Source organism: Camelus ferus, chromosome 10, assembly GCF_009834535.1.
Source record: "Camelus ferus isolate YT-003-E chromosome 10, BCGSAC_Cfer_1.0, whole genome shotgun sequence".
NCBI classification, from domain to species: Eukaryota; Metazoa; Chordata; class Mammalia; order Artiodactyla; family Camelidae; genus Camelus; species Camelus ferus.
Window position 1 is genome coordinate 46,335,217 of NC_045705.1, and position 19,521 is coordinate 46,354,737.

Sequence of the window (19,521 nt, forward strand, 5' to 3'; positions counted from 1 at the left end):
CCCAGAAGACAAGCCGTGGATTTGTGAAGGGTCTGGGGCCAGGAGGACCTGGGGCAAGGAGACTCCATGTTGTCAAGAACTGAGATGACTCTGGAAGGAGTCAGAGGCTCTGGAGCTAAGCAGGGCTCTGCCCAGGGCCCCTCACCTGTCCAGTACACGGTGACCTAGAAAGATAAACAGAGCAGCCTGGGCTGCTCCCTGGAAGGAGGCAGTGAGGGGCGGGGGGGAAGAGCCCTCCTGGAGAGAGAGCTCTGAAAGCCAAGTGCTGTTTGCTCAGGGTTCGCCTGGCAGTGGGGTGGGGAGAGATTGGGTGGTGGGGTGGGGCACCCCAGGCTGCAGGTATATGCTTTAGTGTGTTTTCATTTATCTCCTCCTGAACTTCCTGCCTTCTGCTCTCTGTCACCTGGGATTAGGTTACAGGTCATTAGGCTTGAGGTAATGGAGCATCTTTCATTCTCACCCCTGGCGCCAGCCATGGGGTCCTGGTGCCGCAGAGGAGCCGTGCAGTCATGTTTCCTGGTGGGTCCCATCCTGGTGCGGCCTGCTGGGATTTCAGTCTGGTCATCGGACACCAGGCAGTCAGACTGTCAGGCAGACATGGTTACCTCTGACATCCATCTGATGGTCTCTCTGTCAGCATCACTAAGAGCTCCTGTGTGTGGAGCCCTGAGCTGGTGCAGGGCAGGGCAGCGCGAGAGGGCACCCCAACATCAAAATCCAGAATCGATATTTTTTTCTCACCACCACATCCTCCACGCCTAGCACAGGGTCTGACACATAGCAGGTACTCAGTAAATATTCATTAGATAAGCGAATGAAAGAAACAGAAGAGACCAGGGCCAGGTGAGCACCAAACAGAGAGCGCAGGACACCTGACACTGACCCTGTGGCTCTGACCTCTTGCACGGTCCCCGCTCACAGCAGGGTCCCCACAAGACTGTGAGGGTGGTGCAGCCTCCTGTCTAATGCCCAGCGCCTTGGGAAAGTCTGGCATAGAGAGAATGCTCTGGAATGGGTGCTGCACAAACACAGGATGAACTGGCAGCATGTCGTCTGATTGGCGGGTAGAGCCTGGGACCCCTTTGTCACCCTTGCAAAGCTTGTCCTCAAATTCATGGCCGGGCTGGACACCTAGAGTTCTGTGGCTTCTGCAGGGAAATAAGGGTTGAACTGACTTCCAAGGGGAGTGAGCACAGCACTGGCCTGCAGCTTTCCGCACTTTGTCTGCTACTCATTGAAAACCTGTTCGGGCCAGGTGCAGCCCCGGCCTCCTCGTGCGTGAAGCTCCGTGTGGACTCTGAGCCCACGTGGACTTCCTTCTCTGTTCTCTGCCATTTGCTCACCGAGGGCCTCAGTGTGTCCCTTCACCTCACTGAGCCTCAGTCTTCCCTGCTGTAAGTCTCACACTCCCTCTCTCCCCCTCAGCGGAGGCCCTGACTCAGAACAGCCAATGTTGGGGGACAGGGTGACCTCCAGACCTGATCCCCCTTCCTTCTCCAGCGTCTCTGAACTTCTTCACTGTCTGTCCTTCCTTCCACCAGCTGGTGCAGCCACAGTGAGTGGCTGATGCATATCCTGGCCTGCATAGGGGTGCAGTGGTGGAGGGGCCGAGGGGGAGCTAGAGGCAGAAATCTGTGTGACTGTGAGCCTCCTGCCTCGCCTCCACCGCTTCCAGCACCAGGCACACTATTAACCTGCTTTCCTTCTTGCTCTGTTGACTTCAGACTGACTGTGGGACTGAATAGCCCTGTGCACGTCAAAATGCATGTCTCCCTCCTGCAGGTGCGGCCTATGGTTAGGCCCAGGCTGTGAGCCGGCAGCTCCTCCCCGGCCCTGGGCAGGGAGGGGGTGAAGTTAAGCAGAGGCACAAATGGTTCACTGTGCCTCCCTGATGCATGGCTTCTGAAATATTTATTAACGCTTTGGAGATGAAAAGCTCCTGGTATTGCAGTGCGAGGGCTGGCACCCACAGGGCCAGGCAGCATTCCTTGGCCAACCCAGGGGGAGTGGGTGATCTGAGCCCTGCTTTGTTTTCAGTTGATTTGTTGTTTTGTTTTGTCTGGGGGAGGAGGTGGTTATGGAAAACTGACAAAATTGTTCACCACCATGACCCCAGAACCCAGCATGATGCCTGAAATGGAGGAGACCCTCAAAAAAGAATTTCTGAATGAATAGTTCTTAAAGGATATGGGGGGGGGAGGGTTATTAAAACACCTACCCCTATCTCTACCCCATTACAGAGAGGCTTTCCCTTCTGAACGTGGCCTTTCAGTCCTGCCTACAAGCGACTAAACTTTTCCATCACAGCATCACACTCACACATCGTTTTGTAATCTTCTGCTTTCACTTAGTGTTATTTAACATTATTTCTTACTCCTTAACATTCAGCACTGTCATGTTCTTCTTTTTTTAAATTTTTTCCTAGATCAGATCAAAGTGAGTCAGCCCACCCCGTGCCAAAGTTGGAGAGAAATCTATTCTTGGTTATATTTCCCACTCCTCCGTGGCCTTTAATGTCCCATAGGGCCTTATGTGATTCAGGAAAATGGAGGCAAGTCTCAGGTCTTCAAAGCCATGACAGCTGGGCTGCTCAGCTCCTTCCCACCCCCCTACTCAGGCACCCCTGTTTGCTGAGCCCAGAGAGGGGCCAGAGCCTGCAGCATCCCAGGGTTCACAGTCTCTGGCACTGACATCCCCAGTTCTTCCCATGTCCACCCCTGGTCCTAACGAGGTGATCTTCAGAGAGACCTTAAAACACAGGCAGCTGGTGAGCCTCTTCCCCCAACCCCCACCCTGGAGGGGACCTGGAGCTCCCTGCACAAAGGCTGTCCTTCCAGAAGAGGACAAGGAAAATGGAAAATAACATTTCATTCTTTAGTGTTTCCATACGACAGCCAGAGCAGGACGGAAGTTGGTTATATCATATGCATTCTCCATGTTGCTGCATCCGCTTTGGAATGCTCCTTTTCAAATTTATATATAGTTTGTCTCATTCCTCAAAGGAGTTCAGGCAGCAACAAGAATAAAGACAATAAAATAGAAAAAAACATACATATGGAAAAAAATCACGACCAGAGAAAGCATGCAACAGCACAAAATGTCAGTTGTCGCACACTCCCTGACTGCAGACCGCCCCTGGGGCCGATGTCCCTCATTTACTGAAACGGCTGCTCCCGGTGGATGTTTTCCGTTTGCTTCGTCTCGGTGGCTTGTTGCTGTGGTTGTGGTTTTCGTTTTGCTGTGACAGATAGTACTGCAGCTAGCACCATCTTGCTGAGGGCTTTGTGCTTCTCTTGAGTGATTATTCAGGATAAATCCCCAGGAGAGAGATTATAGGATCAGAAGGTCTGAACTTCTGTGCGGCTCTAGCTTCAAAGCACCAGACTGCCTTCTGAGCAAGTTGTACCAATTTATAATCTAACATCCGGCCCTATTCTTTATCTGGGAGTTGAGCCCCTGAATGTGTGGGAAGGGTCTTGGTTTGGGGCAGGGGCTGAGGGGAGGTGCACAGGTGCCTTTTGATGGGATGGGCAGGAGAGGAACAGAAGGTGGCCCCCGCCCTGAGGGAGCTCCCTGGAGTAACTGCCCTGGAGGGGAGGGGCGAGGCTGCCTCATTTTTAGAGCTATATGGTGGGTGAAGGTCAAAGACTAAGGCCTGATGGACATCCTCCTCCCCCTCTCTCTCTCCAGCCAGTGATCGCTGTGCTGGGTCCTACGTCCCAGTTCTGGGTTCCTTACACTGTGGAAAATCCAGTAATGCTTATCCTGCCCCCTGCAGTACAAGAGGGCCATGGGAGAAGGCTGTGGCATTGTGGTGGGTACCTGGAGACCACGGAGCCTTCATCAGAAGGACAGTTAAAGCACTGTCATGTATGGTATTGGAGTTGATAAAAAGCCTGTGGTCAGTGAGATTGAGACTGGCAACACCCCAAGGGCTCCAACCACATCTTCTCCATGAGACAGGGGTCCTCTGATGGCAGCAGCTGTGTCTTCCCCATCAGATTGGGAATTCCCAATCTGGGAACGATGTCTTTATCTGCTTGGGATCTCCCAAGGGGCATGTCCCCTGTCTCTCTGTCATATACAGGGCTCCCTGGGAGCATAGTTCCTGTCTCTTTCCTCAGACCGGGAGCCCTCTGAGGGCAGGGGCCACAGTCTTCCAGTCCCTTGGAGTTCTACACCTCTGGCACACACCGTGTATGCACTAGCTGGTGTAGGATTCTTGGAGTAAGTAGACAGTCAGCTTCTTGGAATGGTGTTGACCATCTGGAATTCTTCAAAGTGTCAGACACTTCACCATTCATTAAACAGGGGCCGTGTGCACAGGCTGAGCCCTTGGCCTCTGGCTCTGGCTCCTGGTTCCTTCTGCTTTAATTTTGCTAATTGCAGAACCAGACTCCTTTCTGGACTGGGCTGGAAAAGGCTCCTGGAAGGAAGGAGGATGAGATGGGAAGGTGGCAGCCAGGATGGGCATTTCTTACTCTAGGAGGGCTCTCTCTGGTCAGGGCTCTGTGGGGCATCTCACAGCTTGGGCCAGAGGAGCAGGGCTAAGCTAGCAGTGCGTGAGGTATAACCCTCAGGTAGCACTGAGCACTCACAGAGCCTGTTCCCTACATTATCTGCTCGCGCATTGGAAAGAGCTGGAGCGTGTGAACAAGTACAAGTTTACTAATATCAAGCGAGGAGACTGAGGTTCAGGGAAGGTAAATGATCTGCCCAAGATTACACAGCTTAAAAATAATGAGGATTCCACCTTTCTCTAAGTCCAGCTCTCTTTGCCCATTGGGGTTCCTATGAAGAGTCTGAGGGCCACTCTTTAAACAGAATAAGGAGGGGGCCTCTGTTGCAGCCACCCACCTGCCCCACCTGGGCATGGACTCTCAGCCTTAGAGCTAAGGCACACCCTGCTTTAAGCTGTTCTCAGTCACTAATAGCTCAGTGAGAATGAGTGTGAAATCCTTCCTAAGAGCCATGAGAAACTGGGAAGACTCTAAGCCTCAGAGAGAACCTGGCTTGCACGGATTCGGGGACCAAAAGCAGAGGAAAGAGTAGCAACTTGGTTCCTCCAGAAACACATGCTGCTGACCGCACGGTTGACCACAGGCCACCAACTCTCCAGTCCCTTCCCCTGCCACTTCTCACAGGGCTTTCCCCACACTGTCCATGTGGAGCAGAGTAAGAGCATTTCAGCCTTTATGTAAAGGCTTAAGTCTCAGAGACAGGGCATAAGCATCCTGAGGGAAACAGGGTAAGGAGCTAGGGGTGCCCCAGGTCTAGAGTTCTGCACATCCCCACCCCGGCTCCACCCCGCAGGCTGCCCTGCCTCCAGACCAAAGTGGGCAGCTTCACCTCTATCCGCCTCCTTCCTCCCACTAAACTCCCCCTGTGCTTCCTTCGCAGTTTTCATGAACACGGCCATCCCCATCGCAGCCGTCCTCATTGTAAGTGGACCCATTCTCCGTCTCCCAGCGGGAATTGGGGAGGGATGTCAGGAGTGAGAGGCGCCCAGGGTTTGGCCTTTCTGCACAGGGGCTTGACAAGATGGGCTCAGCAGTGGGACTGAGAATGAATAAGGTGGTGGGTGGAGAGTCTGTATACGGCCGGTCACTCCCGCACTCCCGACTCCAGGCAGGGAGGGCCTCTGTCTCCAGGCCTGGAGGACCTGGGGTTTCGTCTTCAGAGCAATTAAACTTTCTTTAAAACACTGCTATCAAACTTTTTAATTATAAAAGTGAAACATTTTTACTGTAGAAATGTTGGGAAATTCAGAAGGGAAAGGGCAGAAAGAACTTAAATCACCCACAGTCCCCACTGCAACATGTTTAATGTGTTTCTTTCCAGTCTTTTTTTGAGTTATAGAATACAGCATTTTTACAAAAATAGGATTGTGCTTCATATGCAGTTTTGTAACCTGGTTTTTAAAATTTAAGAACACAGCGGGAACAATTCTCCAGGTCATTAAATATTACAATGGTGGTTTTCTAAAGCAATTTTGAACAAAGCTCTGTGTGAGCTGAGCAGTGAGGGTCGGCAGCGTGCCTGTCCAGAAAGGCCACACGCCCACAGCCCCTTCACCCAGCTCTCCTACCCCTGGCTTCTGTGACTGTGGCAGTTCTTAAAAAGATGCAGTTCTTTCCCCCGGGGGCGGCGTCCCTGAACTGTGGTGAGTTCACAGCCTGTCAGTCATGCTTGGGAATTCACTTTCAACATGATTTATGGGGCTGGTTCCTGGCCTGGCTCCTTGAGGAACTCTGGGTAACAGTGGCCACGGAGCCAAGCCAGGTAGCTGGAGGCTTGGAGGGGCAGGCAGGCCAGGAGGTAGTTTTGTAATTATCATGTTTACAATTTCCCAATTGAGGACTGTCATCCGAGAGGGGGCAGAGCTGACCTAACCTGAGGGCTCCTCCTTGGTCATTCCTGGAAAGGAGTGGACAGGGCAGGGAGGGACGGTTCCATGAGATGACTGTGAGGATGATGGTATCTCCAACCAAAAGGTCCTGGCGGTCCCCTGCTGCAGCCCTCTCATTTCCTTCCCAGGGGCTGAGAGCCGCCAGCCTGGGAGGGGCCCACGCTCTGAGTCACACTTGGCTCTGTCTCATTTATGCCTCTGTCCACAGACCTTCGTGGGCCACGTCAGCTTCTTCAAAGAAGCCGACTTCTCCCCCTCGGTGGCCTTCGCCTCTCTATCCCTCTTCCACATCCTGGTCACGCCACTGTTCCTGCTGTCCAGTGTGGTCCGGTCTACAGTCAAAGCGCTGGTCAGGTGAGGGAAGGGTCCAGCAAGGGCAGCGGTCAGGCCACTCACGTGTCAGCACAGGGTTTGCTCCGGTGACTCCTGGAACCACAGCTGTTTGGTCCCAGGACATGCCTGCTCACTGATCTGGGCTTCGCAGAAGCTGGTTGTGGTTTGTCAAAGGGACATAGGTCACGAGTAGCTTTCCTCCCTGAAAAGGATTAGCTGACTTGTTTATGTTCTCCAAGGAGAGGGAACTCAGTGTCACCTCCAAGACAACTCTTTAAAAAAAATCAGTGTTGAGCCAAAATTGGATATCCTCATAAACTCCAACCATTGGTCCTAGTTCTGCCCTCCAGAGCCACGCAGAATGAGCACCGGCCCTCCCCCACGTGACAGCCCCTTGGATTTCAGATGATATCCAGGATCTCCCCAGACTGTTCTTTGCATGGGTTTCAGAGCCTTCACAGCCCCGGTCAGTGAAGGAGCGTCCCCTAGGTGCCTGCAGGTCCTGTCCCCACTTGGCCCACAGGGCTGGGAGGCCCCACTCCTGCGCTCTGGGGCCCAATGGTGACTCTTCCACACTCCCAGAGACATCGCTTTCTTGGGAGTGATAGCCTGAAGGTGGAAGGCTGAGGCTCTGCCTGGGGGATGCCACAGCTGGAGTGTGAAGTCTTCCTTGGGCCTCTGAAATAGCTCCTTGAAAGCAGGGGCCTGTCATGCCTTTGGGGAGAGCTTGCCATGTCCTTTCCCACCACCAGTGGGCCCAGACAGTAACAGATATCCTCTATGCCCAAGCCCCTTCAGCCTTGAGGGAAGTGAGACCCCTGTCTTGGGGACCCTGGCAGGTCCTAAGCAGCTGGCAGGGAGGGGTAGCTGTTGGCATGAAGTAGCTGAAGGAAGGAGCAGCTTGTGTGAGGAAGCTCTGGCAGGGGTTTAAGGATGGAAGCCGGGTGTAACACAGCAGAACTGTGGTCATAGGAGTATCTGACCGGGGAGTAGCTGGCTGGAAGGGGATTAGCTCCCATTTCCAGGGTCGGCTGTGCTGACTTAGTTTTACTGGTCTTGGCATTGTGACTTCTGATGATCAGGCCTCCCCCCTCGCCCCCACCTCAAGCCCTGTGACTCTGTGTAGAAAAGTCAAGGTTGCTACACTTACGGGAAGTCCCTGCCTGATCCAGAAGGATTTCTACGCAAATACTCCTCATCTCACTGTCACCAAGATAGCGAAGGCCTTTTCAAAGAGGGAGACCAAACTCTGGGCTAGAAGTGGAAACAGGACACAACCTGAAGCTTTACCAGAAGGCCAGCTTCACCCCCGCCCCAAGTCAGGACTGTTGAGAGGGTGCTGGAGCAAGGACAGAGGAGGAAGCTGGCAGAGACTGGCAGTCTGCTCCTGGTGTGGGGATGGGGTGCCAGACACAGAACAGAAGCAGGAGTTGGGCTGGCCGACCCTGGAAATGGGAGCTAATCCCCTTCCAGCCAGCTACTCCCTGGTCAGATACTCCTATGACCACAGTTCTGCTGTGTTACACCCCCTTCCATCCTTAAATTGGATATTTAAGCAAAGGTGGGGAAAGGAGTATATGGAAATTCACAAGAGTCTCCAGACACCCTGCCCACCCCCAGGGATAAGAGAGAATGGATCAAAAGTGTGAAGCTTCTGGAACCTGCTCTGAGTCCATAAGGAAACCCTGGGGGTGGGGAACAGTCTTTCCCTCCATGAGTTAGGAATAACACTTCCTCCAGAAAGATCAAATTATATAATGGGGATTAAATTATGTGCTTATAAAGCACTTAACAGTGTCTGACATGTAGTACATGACCAAAAAAATTAGTTACAGTTAATAACCAATCCTAATCCTAACTAAGCTATCAGAACTCTCACAGTAACCAATAAAGCCTGACACCAACCATCCTTCAGCCTAATAACCCAGACTAACCAACTTTACCATTAAACTAACCCTAAAATTAGCCAATCCCCCCTAATCCAGATGCTAACCTACTCCAGCTGACTAGTCAATCCTCACAAACCCTGGTAACACTTATTGCCCACCATGGAATGCCCCCTGGCCATCCCCTGCAGTGTGGGCTTTGTAGGGACCACACCTGAACCTGGAATCGTCTCAGAGCTGCTCTCTCAAGCCTCGCCCTCCTCCCTCTCCCCTCCCCTCTGCCCCTGGCAGGGTGAGGGGTGTCTGTGCTTCCTGTGCAGCGTGCAAAAGCTGAGTGAGTTCCTGTCCAGCGCAGAGATCCGCGAGGAGCAGTGTGCCCCCCGGGAGCCCACGGCTCAGGGCCAAGCCAGCAAGTACCAGGCGGTTGTGAGTACCTGGCCTCCCTTTGCTACCCCCAGGGTTTTTGTCTAATGCCTGCAGCTTGTGACCTACTACGCCCTGCCTCAGCCTTTCCTCCCTGGAAGGGGGGCTCCCTTCCTGCACAGCTCTCAGCTCCTGGGCCCTCACCTCCTCCTAACCATCCCCAGCCCCTCAAGGTTGTGAACCGCAAGCGTCCAGCCCGGGAGGATTGTCGGGGCCTCACAGGCCCCCTGCAGAGCCTGGCCCCTGGCTCAGATGGGGTGGCTGACAACTGCTGTGTCCAGGTGAGTCCTAACCCCGCATCCCCCACACCCAGCCACCCAGCGCCATCTCCAGGAGGACCCTCAGCACCTGAAGGACCAGAGACCTGTGTGCTGAGCCCTCTGCCCAGGAGGTCACCCTTCCTGCCAGTAGTGTCCATAGGAGTGGAGGGACCTGTGGCCATCCTTGTGGGGAGGGTGCCTCAGGTAGAGGTCTGCATGAGAAAGCCATTCCCCACTTCCCAGCCCTGGAGGTGACCTGGGGACTGGCATCGATGATTTTTGGCTACCACAAGGTAGAGGAGGCAAGACTATTCACACTGAAACCCCAGTTGCCTTTTTCTATTCTCTTCCGGGTGGTGGGGCGCGGCCAATGAAGATCATTGGAGGCTTTTTCACATGGACCCCCGATGGAATGCCCACACTGTCCAACATCACTATCCGCATCCCCCAAGGTATGCCCTGGCTTACACCTCCATCATGGGCTGCGGGTGTATCCCCCTCAGAGTCATGTCTGAAGCACCTCCTCCCCATGTCCCACTGAGTGACATGGAGAAAGAAAGGAAAATCAGCATTTATTGAGCACCTGCTCTGCGCGCATTCTTGGTGGGTGCTCCAGAGTGTGAAGGCATCCTCAGGGAGTCCACTGCTAAGAGGGAGTGCAGCAGCAAGGACGAGCGGGGCCTTGCTGTCAGACCACCTGTTGCAGACAGTGTAGGTGCTTTGCAAAAGAAAAAGCAGTCCCGAGTAGCCAGGGAAGGCATCATGGAAGATGTGGGGATTTTGAGAATGAGCAGGTCCCTCAGGCCAAGAGGCAGGGTGGGCACTCTGGCAGAGGCAGCAGCATGAGCAAAGCATGGAAGTGGGAAGGAAACGGTGGCCTTTGTTGGGACCAAGAGGTGCCGGGTTCACACAGGGCAACATTGAAAGGAGAAGCTAGTGCTTAGGAAGGAGCAGAAGGGACCAACAGTGGAGGAAGGACCTGGGGAGTCAGAAGGAAGATGTGGGTTTCCAAAAGGAAAGGCTCAGTGGGGGAAAGGACTCCCTGGGGATTCTAGGTAGGAGGAAAGCAAATGGGGGCCCCAGGATTGGGTGTATTTGTCTGTCTGTCTGTCTTTCTGGGTGGTGTTTGTTCAGACTCTGTCCTGCTCCAGTCCCATCTGCTGCCCTCCCTCCCTGCAGGACAGCTGACCATGATCGTGGGGCAGGTGGGCTGCGGGAAGTCCTCGCTCCTCCTAGCCACTCTGGGGGAGATGCAAAAGATCTCAGGGGCCGTCTTCTGGAACAGGTACTGCATGCGTCCTCCGGGCTCAGTTAGTGGGGAAAGACAGTGGGCAGGCGGGCAGCCCTCCTTTAAGCATCCTTCTCAGTTGAGGATGCATCATGTACTTACTGAATACTCACTGTGTGTTCAGGGAGCACTCAACGAAAGCAGTTTATTGTTACTCTCATTACCATCATTAGTATTTACTAAACCCTTACTATGTACCAGGTACTTTTACTAAGTCCTCTGCGCACATTATTTCATTTAATCCTTAGGCAAACCAGCAAGGTGGGTACTGGTCACAGATCTCGTTTTATAGAAGGTTAAACTATCCACCCTAATTCACCCAGCTAGTAAGTGGCGGAGCTGGAATTCGAACTCCACCCTGTTTGACTCCAAATCCCACATTCACTCAGCTGCACTGCCTCTCAGTGTGAGCAACTGTAACACAAACTTCGTTTTCTGGCTTGGTCATCAGCAAAGTTGATACAGACCATTCAGTGGGTCTTTCAAGGAGCCAGACAGAACCCAGACAAATGTGGGTTTCTGGGCACGGATCACTATCTTAATTAAAGAGCCAGAACCCCAGGCTGAGTCAATCATGAATCTATTATTTATACCCACCTACTTCCAAAAAGCACTTGAAACTAGTTGATAAAAGATACACATGAAATAGAAATTTTTTTAAAAGAAGGGAAAGAAGAGCCAAGAAATGAAGATGGTGGAAATGCGTTCAGAAACTTGGGCAGAATATGGCTATTACAGTCAACGCACGAGCTGGCTTGGTGCCCACGGACCCCCTGCCCTAACACTGCATCCATAACCCCCGGTATCTAAGAGAAAGAGGGATCTGATCAAGGTTTCAGGAATAAAGGTTGCAGCCAATTCAGCAGAGGGCAAGCTTTCCCTAGCTATCATTTCTTGGGGCAAATTAGCATTCAAGATGTCAGGTTTCTTCATAAGCTTGAATGCCAACCGAGCAGACAGGGCCTTGGACTCAGTGTCTGAATACCTGTAGGCACCCTCATTTCCTGCTTTTCCAAAATGTCCCTGAATGGTGCACCCAACAAATGGCAAGTTTCCTTCCTCAGTGGGGCTGTGGGCTGGCAAACGAGCCCCTGTGACCTCAGTCTCTGGAGCCATAGTTCCACTGTGGATGTGGTGTGTCTGGGGGCAGAGGCGTCTCTGCCTCCTTTCCCAGTCTTATTTCTTGACACTGCCTGACTGGGAAGGTCCAGGCATTGGGTTGCCAGCCCTTGTGCCAACTGCCCATCAGAGATTTGGAAGGAGGAGCCCGTGCCCGTTGGCTGCCTGTGTGCATCTGTGATGGGAATACAGGAGCCCCAGAGAACTGTGAGCTGAGAAAGCAACCATTATTTAATGGGCACCCGCTGCGGGCCAGGCCCTTTGCTAAGTGCATCGCAAGCACCATCTCACTGAAGCCTCCTGCTGGGTGTTATCACCCTTTTCATAGAAGTAAGAACTGAGGACAGAGAGGGTGGGTGACTGACTGGTCAGCATGTTGACCAAGGACACAAACCTGGGCTCCTTCCCTCAAGTCTGGCCATTGCCTTGGGCCGGGGTCCCTTGGGTCCTAGTTCCAGGGATTATTCTCCAAGTTCCATGTGGAGGGCAAGCTGGTCCCAGGCCCTCTCTCAGGGCAGGCCATTCCTAGATGGGACTGCAGAGCCCAGAGACTGGGGCTGCCCCCCTAGATTGCCCTGCCTGTGTCTCACTCAGCATGAGTCAAACCCCCTCTGAGCCTGTTCCCTTTGCCCCACTTTCTTCATCTCCTCCCCATCCCTGCACCTCCCTCTGGTGCCCTCATGCCAGCATCAGCACCTCTTTGTCCTCTGCAGAGGCAGCTCAGCCTGCCCTGCCTCAGTCCCCACCTCCTCTCCAAACTGTGCCAATCCTCAGGGTCTGACTGCTGCCTCCTCTCTCTTCAGAGACCCTGCCCCAGCCCAGGGGGTACAGGGGGCCTCTCCAGGGTGCTGGAGCACCATTTGTGTTGTGCCAGACACTGTGTAAGGCACTTTATTTACTTCATTGTCTCAGTCTTCACCAAACTCTGTGAGGTAGGTATTATCATTATCCCCATTTAATGGATGAGGAAACTGAGGTGAAGCAAGTTGCCCAAGGCCACCCAGCTCTTAAATGGCAGAAGTGGTATGTGCACCTAGGTGCTCAAGTGCACGGGCTTTCCACTGTGTACTGAGAGAGAAGGGGCTCAAGAATACATGAAGAAATAGCTAGCCTGACACTCCAAAGGCCAGCAGCCGCTATGGCTGTGACCCCACCCCACCCCTTCAGCAGAATGACCGCACCCATGCTTACTGCCATGCTCGGTCCGAGTTGACACTCACTCTCCTCCACAGGCAGCTCGGGCCCCAGATCCTGGCTGTGCTCAAGGCTTGGGGAGAGGGTGGTGATGAAAGGATCTTATTCCTCCTCTGTGCCGCGGCTTCCCTCCCAAGTGTAGCGAGCACATCAGGGTAGCCTGCAACCAACCCTGGGAAGCTGTGAGAATCGGTTCGTGACTCAGCGGTGCTCTGGTTTCTTTACATTGATGGATTCACTCGCCTCGTATTTATTGAGCACCTGCTGTGTGCCAGATTCTGGGCACAGCAGTAGGGATGCAAAGATGGTGAGGATATAGCCGCTGCTGCCAAGGAAGGGAAAGGGAAATCAGTGTCACTGTCAAGCACAGAGGAACAGTGAACTCTAAGGTCATGGAGAGAAGGCTCACGGACACGTGGTATCTGGGCCTTGAGGGACTAGTGTAGTTTCATCAGATGGAAGAGGCAGGGGTGGGAGAGGAAGGTGTTCCAGGCAGGGGTATTGGTGTGGTCAAAGGTGTGCTGACATGAGAGGGCGTGGGGCTGGTGCATGGAGCAGTGGGTGTGTGGGGCGTGCTGGGGAAGTGGGCTGGGCTGAGGACGGACACCTGGTATGCCAGGCCAGGGAGATAAAAATTTAAGCCTGAAGGCTGTAGAAGAAACGTGCTGGTGATACAGGATGAGGGATGGGGAGAGAGAGGCTGCAGGAAGGGAGACTGGTCAGGAGCTCCTTACAGTGCCTGGGAGGAGGAGGCTGGGCAGACATGGCTCAGTTGACTTCTTCTGCTGTTTGCCTCTCAGGATCCTAGACACATGCACAGCTCTGCCCGGCCCACTTACCCTGGGCAATGAGTTGAGAGTGGGGGCTGTATATTGAGGGCCCCCCCTCTGTTACTTGCAGGAGCTCCACTGCCTCAGACTCTGAGCCCCAGGTCTGCAGGTGGGGATGCACTTGCAAAGTGAACCAAGAGCAAAACAGCATTTGCCCCTCCAGCCCCTCCTGCGGGTCTGCCTGTCTGCAGCCAGCGGCGAGGGCGTTGCCGGGCTGCGCCGAGGTTTTCCATCTATACCAGGGGCAAGGCCTAGTGACCAGGCAGCCAGAAAGAGTTCCAGGAGGTACAAGCCGAGGAGTTGGGGGATTAGGAAGTGCACGGCGGAGAATGCTCTGGGGAGACTCATTTGTTTGTACGACCATTCATTTACTCCTTCGTTGAAAAAAATGAGCAGTATTGCTGAGCAAGTAGGAGCAAAAGTTCTGGAGGCAGGCTGGCCGGGTTCAGTTCTGTGCTTTGGGAAATTCTGTGACCTTTCTGTACCAGTTTTCCCTTTTAGCCACGGGGTTAATGTGAGGCTTAACCTGGCACGTAGTGAGTGCCCTATAAATATTATTATAAATATTATTCTTTGACAATGTACTTCTATGTCAGGAACAAAATTCCCCTAATGCTCTTTAATTCTACTCCAGCCTGTCTCCCAGGAGAGACTGTAGTGAGCTCTCTGGGGACAGAGATGATCTTATTTGTCTCTCTGTATCCACAATGCCTTTGCTAAATGAATTCATTTGCTAAATGAATGAACCAGGAACAACTTGTGCCCTTTGGGAGACTGCCCTTAAGTGCGTCTTTACATCTCTCTCTTTCCCCCATGCCTTTGCCCAAGCTTTTACCCTCACCCAGAACTCCACCACCCAACTTCCGCACCCACATTTGGAATGTGCAGATCCTAGCAGTGCACACCTCACACCGTATGGTGATTATCTGCTGTGAGTCTGTCTCCCCCATGACACTGGAGACATGTCCTTGGAGACAGGGCTGGAGGGTTATTCCATGTTGTGCCCTGTGCAGGATGTGTGTGTTGTGAACTGCTCAGTGTAAGCTACAAAGGAGATGACCTGGTCCCTGCCCTCAGGGAGCCCACTGCTCCTGGGGGACAGAGGCGTACAGGCAGAGCCCTAGGGTTAGGTCCTGCACTGCAGGCGGGAGAATAACCACAGCAGCCCTGAGCAGATCCAGCGTGCCCACCACCCGGTTCCCAGTCTCAGGGAGAACCATGTGGCTCCCAAACATTCACTTTAATAATAGTTGCCTGCCCCTGCCTGGCTCTCCACTTTGATGCACTGTCAATTTGGGAATTTGCAAAGTCTCTCCTTAATTTTAAAAAAAAAAAAAAAAAAACTTTTTTTTTATTGAGCTATAGTCATTTTACAATGTTGTGTCAAATTCCGGTGTACAGCACAATTTTTCAGTTATACATGAAGATACATATATTCATTGTCACATTTTTTTTCGCTGTGAGCTACCACAAGATCTTGTATATATTTCCCTGTGCTTCTCCTTAATCTTTATGTGGAAAACATTTTGATACACAGTCAAAATTAGCAGATATACTCAAGTGAAATTCTTTCCCTGGAAATAAAGAATAAAGTCATTAATGTCCAGTAGAATGATTTTAAACGTCTCCAGGGAGCCAGCAAGAAGCAGGGATCAGAGGAAAGCATTGGGGTGGGAGGAAGAGCCCACCTCCCTGTGAGGAACTGCCCATTGGCCTCGCCGGAGCTCCCCACTGCCCCTGCCACCTGCTGAGGCGTCCACAGATGAACTATTTATTTCTTCTGTCTGGGCCCTGCTTGTTCTGAGCCTGCCTCAGAACATTGTTGCCTTGTGGTGGTGGGTGTGAAGGCCGCCTCCTGAGACCCCTGATTCCCCAGGGGTGAAAAATAGGCTCCTCTCAGGACTTCCCCGTGGTCTCATCTGCCCATAGAGTTCGTGGAGCTTTTGGGGAGTCGGGGTCAGGGGCTCAGGGGCACCCCAGGTTTCCTGGAGGAGGCAGATGTGATAAAATGGTGGGCAGACAGAAGGGGCACTGCATGGATATCACAAGCCAATGGCATCAATTGTGAAGGGCACTGTAGGTGAAAGGTAACATTTCAGGGCAGCAGCAAGCCTCTGTGGGGCAGGATGAATGGACCAGGGAGACCAATAAGTCCTAACTTCCCCTTCTAACCTCAGTTTCCACCTCTTTCCTTTTTTTTATTGTTAGGATCTTAAATGAGTGTTGGGGCAGTTGGATTCCCCCTCTGCCTGCACCTTTGAGGCCAAACACTGAGCTGAAAGGATGATCTCCCCACCCCCTATTCACAAACCCCACCCACGTCCTTCCCTCCAACCAGCTCTGAGCTGCATTGGTAAAATATTCTTCCAGTGTCACTGAGCTTCCTGCCATTCCCCCAGTTTTAGAGATAAGGAAACAGGCTCCCCTAAGTAAAGGGACTTGCCTAAGCTTTCACAACCAGTGGGTAGAGAAGCCCCTTGGATACAAACTTTAAAGCCCATATTCTTTCCACTTCTCTACACTGCCCACCCTCATGCTGTCTCCTCCTCCAACCTAGAACTCCCTCCGTCCACCTCCACCGTCTGTCTCAATCCTTCCGCCTTCAAGGTTCAGTTCCCCTGTTACTTCTATGAGTCCTTCCTCGCATTCTCAGATTTCTTCCTCCTCCAAACTCCTTGTGAAAATTACATTTTTCTCTGATTCTAAAACAATGCACAGTAAATTAGAAAAGATACACAAGTATAAATAAAAAGATAAAAACCACTAATATTCCACCACCCAGAAGTTCTCAGTCTTTGGGCATTAGCATATGTGTTTGTGGGTACTTTTCCCCAAAACTTCTATGATACTTTCTTGCTCCTACTCTTCTTCTGGTCCTTATAACTTTCTGACTTCTGTACCCGTCTGATTCGCTCTGCCAGACTGTGAGGCTCTTGAGGGCAGGCTCTGTGCCTTGAGATTCAGGTTGGTGTGCACGCAGACACCCAGCTCATACTGAAAGGAAGGAGGTGGGTCAGAAACTGGAAGATTGTCCTTTCAGCTCAGTGCTTGGTCCCAAAGTGTAGGCAGAGGAGGAGCACTCATGTAAAGGGCCCAGGAATCAATGAGAGGAAGTGTGTGCCCTACATACTGTTCTTTACTTTTCAGATTAAAACATACATGCACAATGTCTTGAGGAGGCTCATTCTAGGGAGGCTGGAACTATACTAGAAAGAGGAGAGCATGAACCTGGATTCATACCCCAGCTTCTCTTCTTCCTAGCTCTGTACCCTTGGGCAGATTGTGCAAACTCTGAGCCTCAGTTTTTCCATCTGTAAAATGGGGATACTAACACCAACTTATAGGGTTGTTGTGAGGATGAAATCGTGGCTACAAGCAACTTCACACAGTGCCTGGCATAAGGACTACCTGCTTTGAGTGCTAGTCCCCCTCCCTTCCTTCTTCCCAAATGATTAAGATGTCTGTTCCAGATCTGTTATGTGCTAAGCACTGCGGGGGCTGAAGAAGATGCTCTTCCTGCCTTAAAATCCCACTGGAGATAAAAGACTTACCCAGGAGCTGATTAGAGAGGAAGTTAGTCAATTATAAGGGCTAATTGAGCAGCCCAGATAATGATGCAAACTGAGTTAGGGTGAAGGGAGCACATTGTGTGCTGGGATCCTCAAGGAGGCCACAGATGCGCTTCCCTCCAGACAAATAACAGCCTTTGCAACTCTGGAAGCAGTCAAGGCAGAAGACTGCAGAGATACGCTTATCTGAGCTGTGGCGGCAGAGTTGAAATCTGTGGGCTTAGGTTTTTTATCTGTCTCAAGTTACCAGCTTATCCATCAATTACAGCAATCTGATGGTTAGGGAACACAAGGTTAGGTTGGGTTGAGAGAATGAAATGAAACTACAAAGATCAGAGAACAGGTTCACAGGGGACTGGGGATTATAGACCATCAGGCTCTCTATTCAGTTTTGCTTGTCAGCAGAGGACAGAAGAAAATTTCATCGGAGTTCTTTCCATCCATCTTTTTGTCCATCCTGGTTTTCCAGGCAAGAAGGCATTTATCAAAGCTACGGGCTGAGTAATCACAGTGAAGCAAATGTGGCATAGTCGTTAAGAAAGCTTTGGAATCAGACAGATCTATTTTCTCTGCTAATTGATGGCTGTGTGACTTTGGGCAAGTTACTTAGCCTCTCTGAGCCTCACTTTCCTTGTCTATAAAGTGAGGCCAATCAAAATGAACCTTCATATAGTTGTTCTGGGCTTTAAAATAGATAATACTATTACAGTGCTTATCCCAGTGCTTATCACAGTCCTGATAAAAGTTAGATAAATGTTAGCAGGTTTTAGTATTTTTAAAGTGAGACCTGTATGAAAATAGAAGATTGTTTTCCCCTAAGTGTGCATGTCAGAAGTACACATTTCATTGGCAGGAGACTGCTTCTGGAAGGTTGAGAGGTGGCCTGGGACAGGAGAAAGTGGCAAAGTTGGCACCAAAAATTTGGGTCACCTCACTCAGTATTTTTTGAAAAATTTTTTACTATAATCTGCAATGTGAAATGCATTTTGCATCACAGTCCACTACATTTATGCATTAATAGATCAGAGAAAAATATTCACACACGAAAAATATTCACACTCAAAAAATATACATCTTGACCACATGCAGTGCACACTGGTATTTTCTATTCTTTCTTTTCTTTTCTTTTTTTAAGTGCAGTTGCAATTTACTTATTTCAGACCCAATTGTTGGGTCCCAAGCCACAGTTTGAAAACGCAGTATAATGTGATTATGACCTTGGGAAGGGCACTTTCCCTCTCTGAGCTTCAGTTTTCCCAACTATAAATCAATCTTGATGCCTCACCAGCCTCACCACGGCTCCGAGTTGAGCCAGGAGCACTGACAAAGCCCTTGCTGTTTGGACCGTGCCCATTCAGGTGCTGTGGGAGGGACAGCCCTTAGGAAGCCAGCTGGGGACACTGGGGATGGTGGGCAGGGTGGAGATTGGGGGGGTTGCTTCTCCCCAAAGGCCAGTGTGGTGGAGAGAAAGGCAATGGAGTAAGAAGTAACCCGTGTTGTTTTTTCCCATTTGTGCCCCAGCAGCCTTCCTGACAGCGAGACGGGAGAGGACCCCAGGTACAGCCTTAGAACTGGGTTGGAAGTGGGCCCCAGTAAAGGGGGGCATCCGGGCAGGGGGCAGGGGTCGGGGCATGGAAAGGAGTACTGAACATGGATTCCAGGGTGTATAGCCCCTTGCCGAGACCTTATAACAAGTAAGGCATGCGTTCTCAATGAGAGCAAAATCTGATTCTTTGGAAGAGAAAAACTTAGACATTATAACGCTTTGTGGCCCTCCAAAGGCCATAGTAATAAACAGATATACAGTAGATCTGTGGCATTAAAATTTCATTGTGGACAGAGTTGGAAAGTAGATCAGTGGTTTCTACAGGTGGTGGGAAGGGAGGAAGGGACTGGCTGCTAATGGATACAGGGTTTCTTTTAAGGGAGATGAAAATGTCCTGGAATTAGATAGTAGTGATGGTTGCACAACCTTGTGAATATAACTTTTAAAAACACTGAACTGGAAAAGAAATGTGGCGAGGAGAGGAAAACTAGAAAAAAAAATGTCTAAAATGGCCTTAGTGGGTGATCATGAAAGAAAAGTTGAGAAAGATAGTTATAAGGAGAGGAGGTGGGTATCCCCCAGGCCAGACAGAAAATTCAGTCCTGTTGCTGTGTTCTGTGTGCTTTATGTTCTGGTTGTCTAAAACATCCAAGTGAAATAGAGT

At 51.3% G+C, this 19,521-nt stretch overlaps 1 protein-coding gene across 5 annotated transcripts in view; it reads left to right on the forward strand.

The window, feature by feature from the left end:
* Window positions 1-19,521, forward strand: part of ABCC8 (ATP binding cassette subfamily C member 8) — a 74,358-nt gene that overhangs the window by 32,094 nt on the left and 22,743 nt on the right. For 2 of the 5 annotated variants that reach the window (XM_032488917.1, XM_014568079.2), the window contains exons 11-17: window positions 5,401-5,441; window positions 6,618-6,763; window positions 8,949-9,054; window positions 9,216-9,332; window positions 9,688-9,763; window positions 10,491-10,596; window positions 18,833-18,868. In XM_032488917.1, the coding sequence (XP_032344808.1) occupies window positions 5,401-5,441; window positions 6,618-6,763; window positions 8,949-9,054; window positions 9,216-9,332; window positions 9,688-9,763; window positions 10,491-10,596; window positions 18,833-18,868 (628 nt within the window). Of the gene's footprint in view, window positions 1-5,400; window positions 5,442-6,617; window positions 6,764-8,948; window positions 9,055-9,152; window positions 9,333-9,687; window positions 9,764-10,490; window positions 10,597-18,832; window positions 18,869-19,521 lie in introns of all 5 variants that reach the window. The other 3 variants (XM_032488918.1, XM_014568080.2, XM_032488920.1) reach the window with 2 other exon arrangements.